Source organism: Microtus ochrogaster, chromosome 6 (genome assembly GCF_000317375.1).
Source record: "Microtus ochrogaster isolate Prairie Vole_2 chromosome 6, MicOch1.0, whole genome shotgun sequence".
Classification (NCBI taxonomy): domain Eukaryota; kingdom Metazoa; phylum Chordata; class Mammalia; order Rodentia; family Cricetidae; genus Microtus; species Microtus ochrogaster.
This window is the reverse complement of record NC_022013.1, coordinates 82,334,694-82,346,745: the sequence shown is the minus strand read 5'-3', so window position 1 is coordinate 82,346,745 and position 12,052 is coordinate 82,334,694. Positions and strand designations below refer to the sequence as shown.

The 12,052-nt window shown below is 45.7% G+C and overlaps 1 protein-coding gene and 1 pseudogene across 1 annotated transcript in view; both read right to left on the bottom strand.

The window, feature by feature from the left end:
* The window catches only part of Degs1 (delta 4-desaturase, sphingolipid 1), an 8,132-nt gene extending 2,476 nt beyond the window's left edge, over positions 1–5,656 (bottom strand). Inside the window, exons 1-2 of the mRNA XM_005348935.3 lie at positions 5,474–5,656; positions 781–1,523 (exon numbers count right to left, since the gene is read on the bottom strand). Of these exons, the coding sequence (XP_005348992.1) occupies positions 781–1,523; positions 5,474–5,555 (825 nt within the window). The 5' untranslated portion in view covers positions 5,556–5,656. The remainder of the gene's footprint in view (positions 1–780; positions 1,524–5,473) is intronic.
* Positions 5,657–7,889: 2,233 nt separating this feature from the next.
* On the bottom strand, positions 7,890–11,398 carry LOC101992833 (annotated as a pseudogene).
* Positions 11,399–12,052: the final 654 nt, after the last annotated feature.

The following is a 12,052-nucleotide window of genomic DNA, read 5'->3' as shown; positions in this document are numbered from 1 at the left end:
TCCTTCCTTCCTTCCTTCCTTCCTTCCTTCCTTTTTGAGACAGACTTTCTCTGTGTAACCGCCCTAACTGTCCTAACTTGCTCTATAGACCAGGTTGGCTTCAAACTCACTGAGATGGTCGTGGCGCTGTCGCCCCACTGTCGGGCTACTGGCTTTGAAGATGAAAAGGCTGGTGAGAAGGCTCAACAGGAAAACAACCACCGAGGTTAGGAGAGCAGCTGGTTGCGGGAAAGATGGAAAAAATGAAGGCTACAGTGTCCTTTGTTTACCCCCCCACAATACACTAAGGTTGGTCTACTGTCCAGAGGTCCTGCAGGGAAGGGTAACAGCACGGACACTGACGCTGTCCGCTCTACAGATCAGCTGTACAGGTCACCTCACCCAGGTCACATAAGCAACAGGCAGATCAGTTATGTAGGTCACCTCACCCGTGTGTCACATAAGCAACACGCAGATTAGTTATGCAGGTCACCTCACCTTTGTGTGTTACAAAAGAAACACATCTTAGCCAAGTACAACAGCTTAACAGTGCTAAGTGTTCCGTGAAGGGATGCTTCCTGTCCAGAGGACCTGTGTGCTAGTTTACCAGGTAAGAGGTTTGCACATTCCCCAACACTTCCGAACTCTAAGCATGACCACTAAGTCTAAGGACCCAAAACAGAGCTGAATCTCAGTCAAGTTAGGCTGGCAGACGAAGGATTTATGTTCTCCCTTTTTTCAATCTGACAAAACAGATTAGATGCCTTCTAAAATAAGCCAAAGATCAAGTCCTTCACTTACCAGGGGCAGGTTTTTTCCAGGAACGTTGGGGAAGTCATGGTGTTCATTATGATAGCCCACATTGAAGGTCAGCCGATTCAGAGGCCCATAATATGAGTATGTTTCATGTCCCTTTAAGAACATGTAATGTTCAGCTATAAAATGCCCAGAAATTGGGTGCAAACCTAGGCCAAGCAGGGAGGCTGCCAACATGTAGACTAGAGATTTAATTCCAAAAACATAGTAAACTATAATGTCAAAAATGATCTGGGTCATGGTATTGATGATTTCCAGATAAGTAATTGGTTTGGGATTGATGAACAGGGGTCTAAAAGCATAAAAGAGAGGCTGAAGGATAACCCAGACAAGCTTCCTGAAGGTGGTGCAGAAGAACCAGCCCTCAAAATCAGTAGGAATATCCACATCAATGCCATCAGCTCCGAGATATCGATGATGGTCCATGTGGTATCTCTTAAAGGAAACCGAATATGGAATTCCAATAGGGAGGTTAGCAAATATTCCAAACCAGCGGTTCCATACCGCCTTGTGGTGGCCAAAGGGGAAATTGTGGGAAATCTCATGGATAGCCAGAGTCATTGAGTGGTTAATGCAGCTGCCAAAAACATAGGACCAAAATATGACCCATTTCCAATCCAAGTCTTTCACTAGGTAAAGTGAGATCAGCTGGACGAGAAGCATCGCAGTTATGATCCAGATCAGGTTGGGGTCAGGCTTCATCAAGGATTTTATCTCTGGATACTTTGCTGTAAGAAGAAAAAATACAGAAAATCAGGAACAAAGAAAAGCACAAAACAGTTCAACAACTTTAATTAATGCAATTCAGTTTTTCCCTTTTCTAAATCATAATAATCCTTATAGACTTTATACCCTTATAGACTTTACAAAATGCCCATTTCTTTAAGGGAAGGAATATATTCTGGTAATAGTCACAAAATAGCATGACACAACAATTTATGCAAGAAAAATTAAACAATCTGGACATTCCACATACTTTTGTATTAAAATAATTACATCTATGTTTAGACAAACATGCATGTTTTCTTTTAATATATTTTTCTTATTTTATCTGTGTGTTCTGCCTGCATGTGTCTGTGGGTCATGTGGGCTCTGTCTGCTGAGGTCAGGAGGGTATCAGATCCACCTGACTAGTTACAGTGGGAGCAGCTACGGAGCACTGGAACTGAACTATGTCCTCTCAAGAGCAACAAGTGCTCTTAACCACTGACCCATCTCTCTGACCCAAGCCCCGGCATAGTTATCTTATATAAATCATTAAATTAGCACAACTGACACAAGAAAGAACATTTGTTTTTATAGGATGTACAAATCATAAAACTCATTATGGTTCTCTCAGACCAATCAACTTCCTTCAAGTAAGTCTATTCTGACTTTTCACAAAACTTTAAAAGCAACTAGGCACAGTGGCACATACCTAAAATCCCAGCATTCAGGAGGCTAAGGTGGTTAGTGAACTCCAGGCCAGTCTGGACTACACAGTAAGATCCTGTCTCTTAGGACAGGGAACAAAGCAAAACAAAGGCCTCATATCCCCAGCAGGAATGCACAGTGCTGAAACGCATGCTCACCAACATGAGAAACAGTCAAGCCAGACCAAAGCCGTACACCAAAAACGCTAACCTGAGATGGATCATAGGTCTAACTAACAAAACTGTAGAACTCAAGAAAAAAGGAAAAATATATTGGAGCTGCATTAAAATATTTCTATATATAAAAATCTGTCAAAAAGAGCAGGTGACAATCTGACAGGCACACCTGCAATCACCTATTTCATAAGAGAATCATATTCAGAATATATAAGGAGTGCTTAAGACAATTTCAACTAATAACCCATTTTTTCTTTTCTTTTTTTTTTTTTGTTTGTTTTTCGAGACAGGGTTTCCCTGTGTAACAACAGTCCTAGCTGTCCTGGAACTAGCTCTTGTAGACCAGGCTGGCCTTGAACTCACAGGGATTCACCTGCCTCTGCCTCCCGAGTGCTGGGATTAAAGGCATGAGCCACCATGGCCCGGCAATAATCCATTTTTTCAAAGGCAAAAAAAATGCTAATAAAAAAGACATATAAACGACCCCGCCCCCCAAAAACCACATGAAAGATATTTGACATCATTAGAAAATATGGAGACCATAAAACCATTGTAATTTAAAGACAGTTGTAGCTCAATGGTAGAGCATTTGAGTAGCATGCCTAAGGTCCTGGATTAAAACTCCAGTAGAAGGGAGGGCTGGGGTCAGGAGGAGAGTTTAGTGGGTAACCCTGAATTCACACAGAAAGCACAGGGTGGCAGTGCACATCTGTAATGCTGGCAGCACTGTGACAGGGAACTTGCTGAGGCAGGAGATGGCTCCAGAAGCTAGGATGCTCTTGGGCCAGCTAGCTTGGAATGCCTAGCACAGACACAGGAACAAGAGAGATCCTGTCTCAGAGCAAGGTGGAAGGAGAGAGCCTACACCTCCACAATGCACACTATGGCATGTGTGTGACGTGCACAACTGGCGGCTCCCCACGTGCCTACACACAAAAAGACAGGTGAGAACTAGGCTGTGAAGAAACCAGAAGCCTTTTAGTGTTTGTTTGTTTGTTTTTTGGTTTTTTGAGACTGGGTTTCTCTGTAGCTTTGGAACTAGCTCTTGTAGACCAGGCAGGCCTCGAATTCACAGAGATCAGTCTGCCTTTACATTCCGATTTGCTGGGACTAAAAGTGTGTGCCACCACTGCCCGGCAAAACCAGAATCTTCAAACACTGCTGATGTAAGTGTAAAATGGTGGGCAAAAGAGATGGCTCAGCGGTTAAGAGCACTGATTGCTCTTCAAGGGGACCAGGTTCAATTCCAAGCACCCACATGGCGGCTCACAACAGTCCGTAACTCCAGGATCCAACATCTTCACACAGACATGCATACAGGTAAAATGCTAATAAAATAAAAAGAAATAAATCTTAAAAAATGTAAAATGGTTTAACTGTTTTGCATCTGGCCAAAATGCTAAACAAAGCACTGCCAATGATCCCCAAAAGAAAAGCACCCATATCATGCACAGGAATGTCCAAAGGCACATTACTAACTGGGAGGAGGACTCGGCTCCGACGTCTATCTGGTACCTACTAAGTAAAACGTAGAAGCACCATATGAAAGAGAATTAAAGGCTTGGTTCCCAGTTGATGGATTTAATCCAACCAAATCGACACACTAATCTCTCAAAGAATTCACAAAATGATGGCATGTAGGGAGGGGAGCTGGTCACTGGAGGCATGTCACAGCAGGCACGCTTCCACCTGCTCTTTCTGCTTCCTGGCTGGCAGGCTGGGGAGTCAGCCTTTTTTCCTTCAAACCCCCTCCACCATGATTTTACCAACCACACCCACCCACCCACCCAAAAGCAAGGGCAGCTGTGGCCACCGATGGAAGTATTTCAGCCAAAATAAGTTCTTCTTCCCTGGGGGGCTCAGCTATTTATCACAGCAGAGAGGCAATGACTAGGAAAATCGAAGAACTCAAGGTGATTGACAGCATGGTCGGGCAAGTTTCCCCTTCCCAACCCAGTCACTCGGTTCACGTTCTCCATCCGAAGCCTGGGCTGCCGCACAGTGGTGGAGGCCTACTAGCACCAGGAATCCTGGAGTCTGAGTTCCAGAACTAGCAGGAAAAATCTATTTTGAACGGCAATATTAAGTCTTATTAGCGAGACATGACATTTCTAAGTTTAGCTACATTTCTGCTTGCAGAAATCAGGGCCTCATCCCGCCAATGGGCAAAGATTTTTTAAATGGCGGGTATGAGACAATTCTTCAGATTCAATGGCCTTTCATTGATTTCCTCAATTTTTAAAGAAACAGCAAAAGTTGAAATAAAACAAAAAGCCCTGAAATCTCTATCTAGCACCAGGAAGAAAAAAAAAGCATAGTCTTCGGTTGCAATCTAGCCCGGGCTGGAATCGTCTTCACGACATTACCTCATTTTTTTTTTTAAATGCCTGCCAGATGAAGTACTGAAAAGGGAGAATTAATTGGATAATATATGCAAAGCTCTCAACCCAACAGTTTACCATTACCCTTAAGAGCAGTGATAAGTGACTTTTCTACCACAGGCGGAAACCCCCCAAAGTCTCCAGACTTAGGCCTAGCCTGTCTTCAAGCCCGGGAGGCTAAACCTCGCGCCTTTCTTAATCCAGCCAGTCCCGCCGATGACTGGGATAAGGAAGGACGCACCGGAGGAGCAGTCCAGTCTAGGAAGCCTCGGGCTACCGGGAGCTGGTCCCCCGCTAGGCTTGCGGGGGACTGGACCACGTGATCAAGGATCCCGGGGCCCGGGGATGCCCCGGGACCACGCCCTGAGCTTAGCGGGCGGTCCGGCTCGAGCCCACTCAGATTCAATGGCCCGGGGCACGAAGGGGGGGCTCTCGGTCGTCGGGGCAGGAGGGGGGGAGCCCGGGTCGCCCTACCGGGGGCCGCCAACACCTGACCACAGAGGAGCCAGCGGCACGCAGGGACGCGTAGGCCCCCATCCCCCGGGCCTTGGGCCTGCCCGGAATCCGCTCCGCGTCCCGCGGCCGCCGGCTCTCCAGCGCGGGCGGCTGAACAGCGGAGAGGCTGGAAGGAGCCCCGGAGGCCGCGCGCGGGAGGCCGCGCAGGGCCCGCACACGGCCGCGCGCACATAACGGGGCTCCGGTCCTCACCCAGGATCTCCCGGCGCCGGTCAGTGTGCGGCTGGTCCGTATAGACCCACTCGAACTCCTCTCGGGACACGCGGCTCCCCATGGCTGCGGCGCGCGGACCCGCTCAGCCTCTCTCGCTCTCGTCCGGGTTCTGCTGAAGCGGCGGCGGCGGCAGCTGGTTTCCCAACTCCGGTCGGTCAGCCGCGGGGACGCGGGCGGGGGCGGAGCCTCAGACCACGCCCGTGGTGACCACGCCCCCCCGGCGGCCTGCGAACCGCCGCCGGGTGATGGATGGGCGGGGCCACGATTCGAAAGCCAAGAACTTTTCCTGTTCAGGAAGCCTGGAAAAAGGTGAAAAGGGAAGGAAAAGTCTCCAGCCCGATTAGGCTGACGCTTCAGCACCTCTATGCGACGAGCACGGCTGGGGCTGCTACCTCTCCACGAGTCCAGAAGATCACCGGCCTGATTAAATGGCAAAGGGCCCAAGTTTCGTTTAATTTTTAATACCATATTATCCGTTGAGCCAAGATTGGTTGCCTTCTGGAACTAAAAGCTCCTGAAAAAATAAAAACTTTTCTGATTGCTCTTCTCTCTCTCACTCTCTCTCTCTCTCCCCTCCCCCAATGTTTGCTGTGTCTACTTTGCCTTTATTTGTTGAAGTGGGGTCTCAGTACCTTGCCTAGGCTGTCCTTCAACTGGTGGTCCTGCTCTTGCCTCCCAGTGGAATTTTAAGCTTGTCTCACCATGGTATCCAGAAAATGAAAGGGAGAGATGGGGTGAAGTTTGTGGCTTTAATGAATCTCTTATACTGATGGTTGCTTAATCATATGTGTGACAGAGTGATCTTCCGAAACTTCCTGCGCCGGGGTTGATTTCCAAATGCGTTACCCCTTCTTCTCTAAGGAAGTTTAGGGATTGGAGATGTAGTGCGGTGCTGGACCACAGGCCAAGTAAGCAGATAGGCCAGAGCCAGGAGTGAAAGGAACTGCTAATTAAGACTACAAAAATCAAGCTGGGCAGTGGTGGCACATTTCATCCCAGCATCCCCAGGCAGAGGCAGGCGGATCTCCGTGAGTTCAGGCCTGCCTGGTCTACAAAGTGAGTTTCAGGACTGTTACACAAAGAAATATTGTCTCGAAAAAAAAAAAAAACAACAACAACAAAAACCCAAAACCAAAAACAAAACAAAACAAGCAAAACCAAAAAGATTAACAGACTGGATGAGTCTCCCAAAGAAGCCAGGGCACACGAATATAAACCAGACACAGGGGTACGTTACTGTGTATGTTATACCCTAACAAAGCGGTCTGGAAACAGACAGACGTCCAAGGCTGATGAGCCTGTAGCTACAGCTGCTAATGTATAGAAAACTATAAACAGAAGAATCTGCTAAACTACACCACAGGATGCCGTCAGCAAAAGCACAACAACTCAATATTCTCTAATTTAAAAAAAAAGGGAATAATAAGTTTCCGGACTTATTATTAGACAAACTAAACAGCTCTGATGCATTGGTCTTATTTATTCCAAAGGACTAAAAAAAATGATGTGATATTATTGAAAGACTTATTTTTAGATATACAAACTATATATATAGTGTGTATATGTGTGTATATAGTGTGTGTATATGTGTGTATGTGTGTGTATATATATAGTGTGTGTATATATAGTGTGTGTATATATGTGTGTATATATGTGTGTATATATAGTGTGTATATGAGTGTATATGTGTGTATATATACTGTGTATATATATAGTGTGTGTATATGTGTGTATACATATGTGTATATATAGTGTGTATATGTGTGTATATGTGTATATATATATAGTGTGTGTATGTGTGTGTGTATATAGTGTGTGTATATGTGTGTATATATAGTGTGTGTATTGTGTGTATGTATATAGTGTGTATGTGTATATATATAGTGTGTGTGAATATATATATTGTGTGTGTGTTGCACATGTGTGCACATGAATGTAATTGCTTTCAGAGGCCAGAAGAGGGTATCAGATCCCTTGGAACTGGAATTACATGCTGTTGTGAGACACCTACCCCCCATGTGCGATAGGAACTGAACTCTATAAGAGCAGGAAGACACTTTTTTTAACTATCAAAAAATATTTCTTACTAAAAATAAAAGCAACTGAAGTTTATCCCAAGGTACACTGGAACACCCATGATGAACTGTGTTAATATCTTCTCAACTGCCGCCATCTTCCACATAGAATAAGTTTTAGTTTAAGTTAAAAACTCATGGTGGAGCTGGAGAGATGGCTCAGGGGTTAGAGCACTGACTGTTCTTCCAGAGGTCCTGAGTTCAATTCCCAGCAACCACATGGTTACTCACCACCACCAGCTGTAATGAGATCTGGCGCCCTCTTCTGGCCTGCAGGCATACATGCAGACAGAACCCTGTATACATAATAAACTCCCTAGTCAACCTGAAGACTGAATTGGGTTTCACTCTGATGGAGACTTCAGATGCTGCCAGTTAGTGTCCACTAAGGACATACGTGTCAGGACCTCTGGCTGGTATGGTGACTCAAAGGCTTCATGCTGAAGCTCAGGTAGGTCCAGGGACCCTGGCAGAATGGAATCCTCATGGTCACTATTAAAGGTCTGTGTCTAAAGGGCTTCAAGGCTCACAGCTGCATCGTTCCCTGGCAGCTCCTGGAAGAGCCACCCGTTTCTGGCTTTGCCTGCATCAAATTTCACCCACTGATAACTGCACAGTTTTGAGCTTCCGGACAACTCTGAATCAGGGTGTGGACCGTTGACTGAGAAAACCCAGAGAAATCAGCACCACATGAAAGTGTCCCGGTTGTGGCACTGATGACCCTGCACAGTTCTTCATAACAGGTATCTGCAGAAGAGCGAAGGGTGGTATTCTTCAGGAACAATTCACACTGAAGCTGCACACCACTATTCTCGATCTGACAGGTCCATAGACACTTCTGGTCTGGGCACCTCCTGCGGGCATACACTCAAGTACAGCAGTAGCCCACACAGTACAGGACACTCTCATCACGGAAGCCAGGTTGGTTGGTGATGACCTCTCCCCGGCTATGTACTGTCAGACTCCCTAGTCCAAGGGGGGGGGGCACACAAGTCAACTGGTGAAGGATCCAGAAGCAATGGGCAGAACCAGCACCTTCCCGTTTTCCTTTCCTTGGATGTTTTCTTCAGAACTTCCGGTTTGCTGTTCTCTTTGCCCTTCTCTTTTTTTCTCCTTCTTGGATTTCCTCCCGAATGGTTCTTTGGTCCGAGTGCTGGACCCAGCTCTCTGAATAGTTCCCACGGAGCCGGACACACCCTAAGCCAGGCACAACTTGGAGCCCTGGGAAGGAACTGCGGCTCGTGGTTCCCCTTCAGTTAGAGCCTGAAGCTGGAAGAACTTCTTCAGCAAGTATTTTCTTTCTTCTTTTGCTTTAAGAATTTTTTTCCTCAAGATGAGCAATTTTATTACAAATAGCAGTATTGTCAAACACCGTGACCTTGGCAGCTCTGTGCAGCTCTTCTTAGAGAGCATTTTCATCCTGGCCAGCTGGGTGGGAACGATCCACAGGTGGTTGTACCGCTGGGAAGCCAGGCTGCCCAACAGGCTCATGACCCGGCCCCAGCCTAGGGGACTTAGGGCTGCTGAGGGCATGGAGGGGAGATAAAAGCTGCTGGCGCCCCCAGAGATCCGTCTGCCTCTGCCTCCCAAGCGCTGGGATTAAAGGCGTGTGCCACCACTGCCCGGTTCGCACTTGGCACTATTAACAGCTGAACCATCTCTCTAATTCCTGATGTAACGTTATTTAATTGAAGTATCATTTGGACAGGTGATGGTACTAAGAAATTCTTGCTGGGCATAGTGGCCCAGAAGTTTAAGGCAGATGGATCCCAAGGTCCAGGATTGCCTGGCCTACAGAGCAAGTGCAAAGCTACTCCCGGAAAATCAGAAAAGCCAGTCTCCCCCTGCTCCTCACAAAGAGAAAAGACTGCAGATTGAGTTCAATGGCAGAGTGCCCAGTAAGATGCTAGGTTCAAGACCCACCACCACCAAAAAACAAAACCAAAACCAAAAATCAACAACAACAAAACCCCTATAATGTATTATATTAGTGCTTATTTTTTCAAGAAGTTCACGCCAAAGAAAAAAACCAAAACAACTGAAATACCAATTTCAAGCTACAGTGTGCTGCACTGTACAGTGGTTCTGCCTAGAAATGTAAAAGAGTGGGCCCGGAAGGGAGTTCAGTGGCAGAGCTTCTTCTAAGGACCATACACACGGCCCTAGGTTCTACCCCCAGATGTGACTCAGCAACTGCATCACCAAACAGCCTGCCTGAGCGTGGGTGATGACTCATGAACTTGCATGGCTGGAGTCCCTTGCTATAAAGGTCTAAGAAAGTGTTTAAGGTGTGTAAAGGCAAGTTGCACAGGTCTGAGAATGAGAACGTGTAAGTTGAGGGTCTATGGAGGTGTTTAAGGCGTGCAAGTGCAATTTGTGAGGGTATGAGAAAGTGCTTTAAGGCATGTAAAAAATAAGGAATGGTTCAGATTTCTTCCCTTCTCTACGCTATTGGTTTATTAAGACTTCAAAAGTTCAGAGTTTAACATTAATCAGCTATTCCTCTAGCTCTGGTAAGCACGGACTGCTATTATCATTGTCGTAAGTTCGAGATTTTAAATTTCCTTTAGTTGTCTTGTAAGAATAGCCTTAAAAGTGCTTCTCTATCGTGCTGAAAACACCTCAGCCCAATCCATGTATTCAGCCCTCTGAAAAGAGTGTTAATGCTTTTGACCCCAAGTCATTTTGGCTCCCCAAGTCTCCTATAGCTTCAAAGGCACGAGTCTATTACCTCTTACAATGCAGATTCCAATACAGACTACACACAGTGGTGATGGTAACATATCCAAAACTTTTATCTCTTTGTAAACTTAAAAAAAATTCATGTACGCTTCAGGGAATCGAGGGAGTCATAAGACTTGGATTCCCCTCTCACAGATCAAATGGGCTTCAGAGCAGTCCTCCTGAGTTTCCCCACCTGCCTGTTTCTGAGGGTGAGATCTTTCTCTCTTCCTGGTCTTGGGACTCTTTTCCCACAACTACCAGGACTGTGGTCCTGGAAGTTTCCAATGTACATCCAAGATAAAAAAAAAATTCTCCTAAACTCCTTAACTTTACCTTTTGTCTCCACTACATATGTGTTCTAGTTGATTTCCAATCAATTAAAAACTGCAAATGGCTCCATTGCAGCCGGCATTTCCCTAGCCCTAGACGGTTCTGGAAGAGCCTGGATGAGTGAAACAGCCTACTATCTTCAGCCTTGGCCAGTCTTCTGGCTTTTTTGGGCCCCCAAAGATGTTGACACCCCTAGGCAACAGCAAGCAGTCTGAACAACCTGGTACCCTCACTCCTGCCTCACCATCACCATGGCTTTCTAGTCCCTCACCTTTTATAATAAACAAAAGGGAGGATTGTTAGTCAACTAAGAATCACCCACATTCCAGAACCAGGTGCTCCCTTCAACCCCACCCGCCTTCAACCCATCGTGACTAATGTGTTATAAGAGGAGACCCGAAAATAATCACACAGAAACTATATTATTTAGATCACTGCTTGGCCCGTTAGCTCTAGCTTTTTCTTGGCTAACTCGTACATCTAAATTTAACCCTTCTCCATTAATCTGTGCATCACCACAAGGTAGTGGCCTACCAGCAAAGTTTCTGCATGTCTGTCTCAGGTGGTGGCTCCATGGCTACTCCCTGACTCCGCCTTCTTTCTCCCAGCATTCAGTTTAGTCTTCCCTGCCTAGCTCTGTTCCTGTATAGCTCTGCTATAGGCCCAAAGCAATTCTTTTATTAACCAATGATATCCACAACATACAGAGGGGAATCCCACATCACTAATGCACCATGATTCTACCGTCTTGTGTTTCCCCATGCACGGGCTCCATAGCCCCTATAAAGCCAATGCCATCAAGGCCAGGCTCTCTTTCTCTTTTCCACCCCTGCTCAGAGGCAGCCTCTTGTGTCCTCCCCTTTCCCAACAAACTTTTTGTGTGAGATCTGTTGTGTGGTGTGACTTTCGAGACATTCCTTGGCCCTGATCACCAGGGTACTCTTTCTCAACAAAACCTTTTTGAGCTTTTGCAGAGGCCCTGGGTTCAATTCCAGTACTCACACTGGACAGTGCGCAACTGCCTGTCCGTAACTCCAGTTCTAGGGGATCTGCTTCTGTCTTCTGGATTCTACATACATCCACACGGTGTGCATACAGACAAGCAGGCACAAACATGGACATATAAGGATAAATTTTTAAAAAATTAAAGAACACAATAATAAGATAATAATATTCTGTCTAATAATAATAAGACAGAATACAGGGTCTAGAAATAAACTTTGCAAATATGTAAAAGTATAAGATCAGCAAAGAAAAGAAAAAACATCAAAAACTATATTACACTATGTAAAATTATTATGGTTTAAGTGTGGAAGAGAAAACTAAGCAAGTTTTTATTTAAAAGGATGTGTTATTTAGGAAGTTTGGGGGATTCTTTCTGAGAACAAACTGCAAAACCCACACACCATCAGGAAAATGTGTTTTCTAT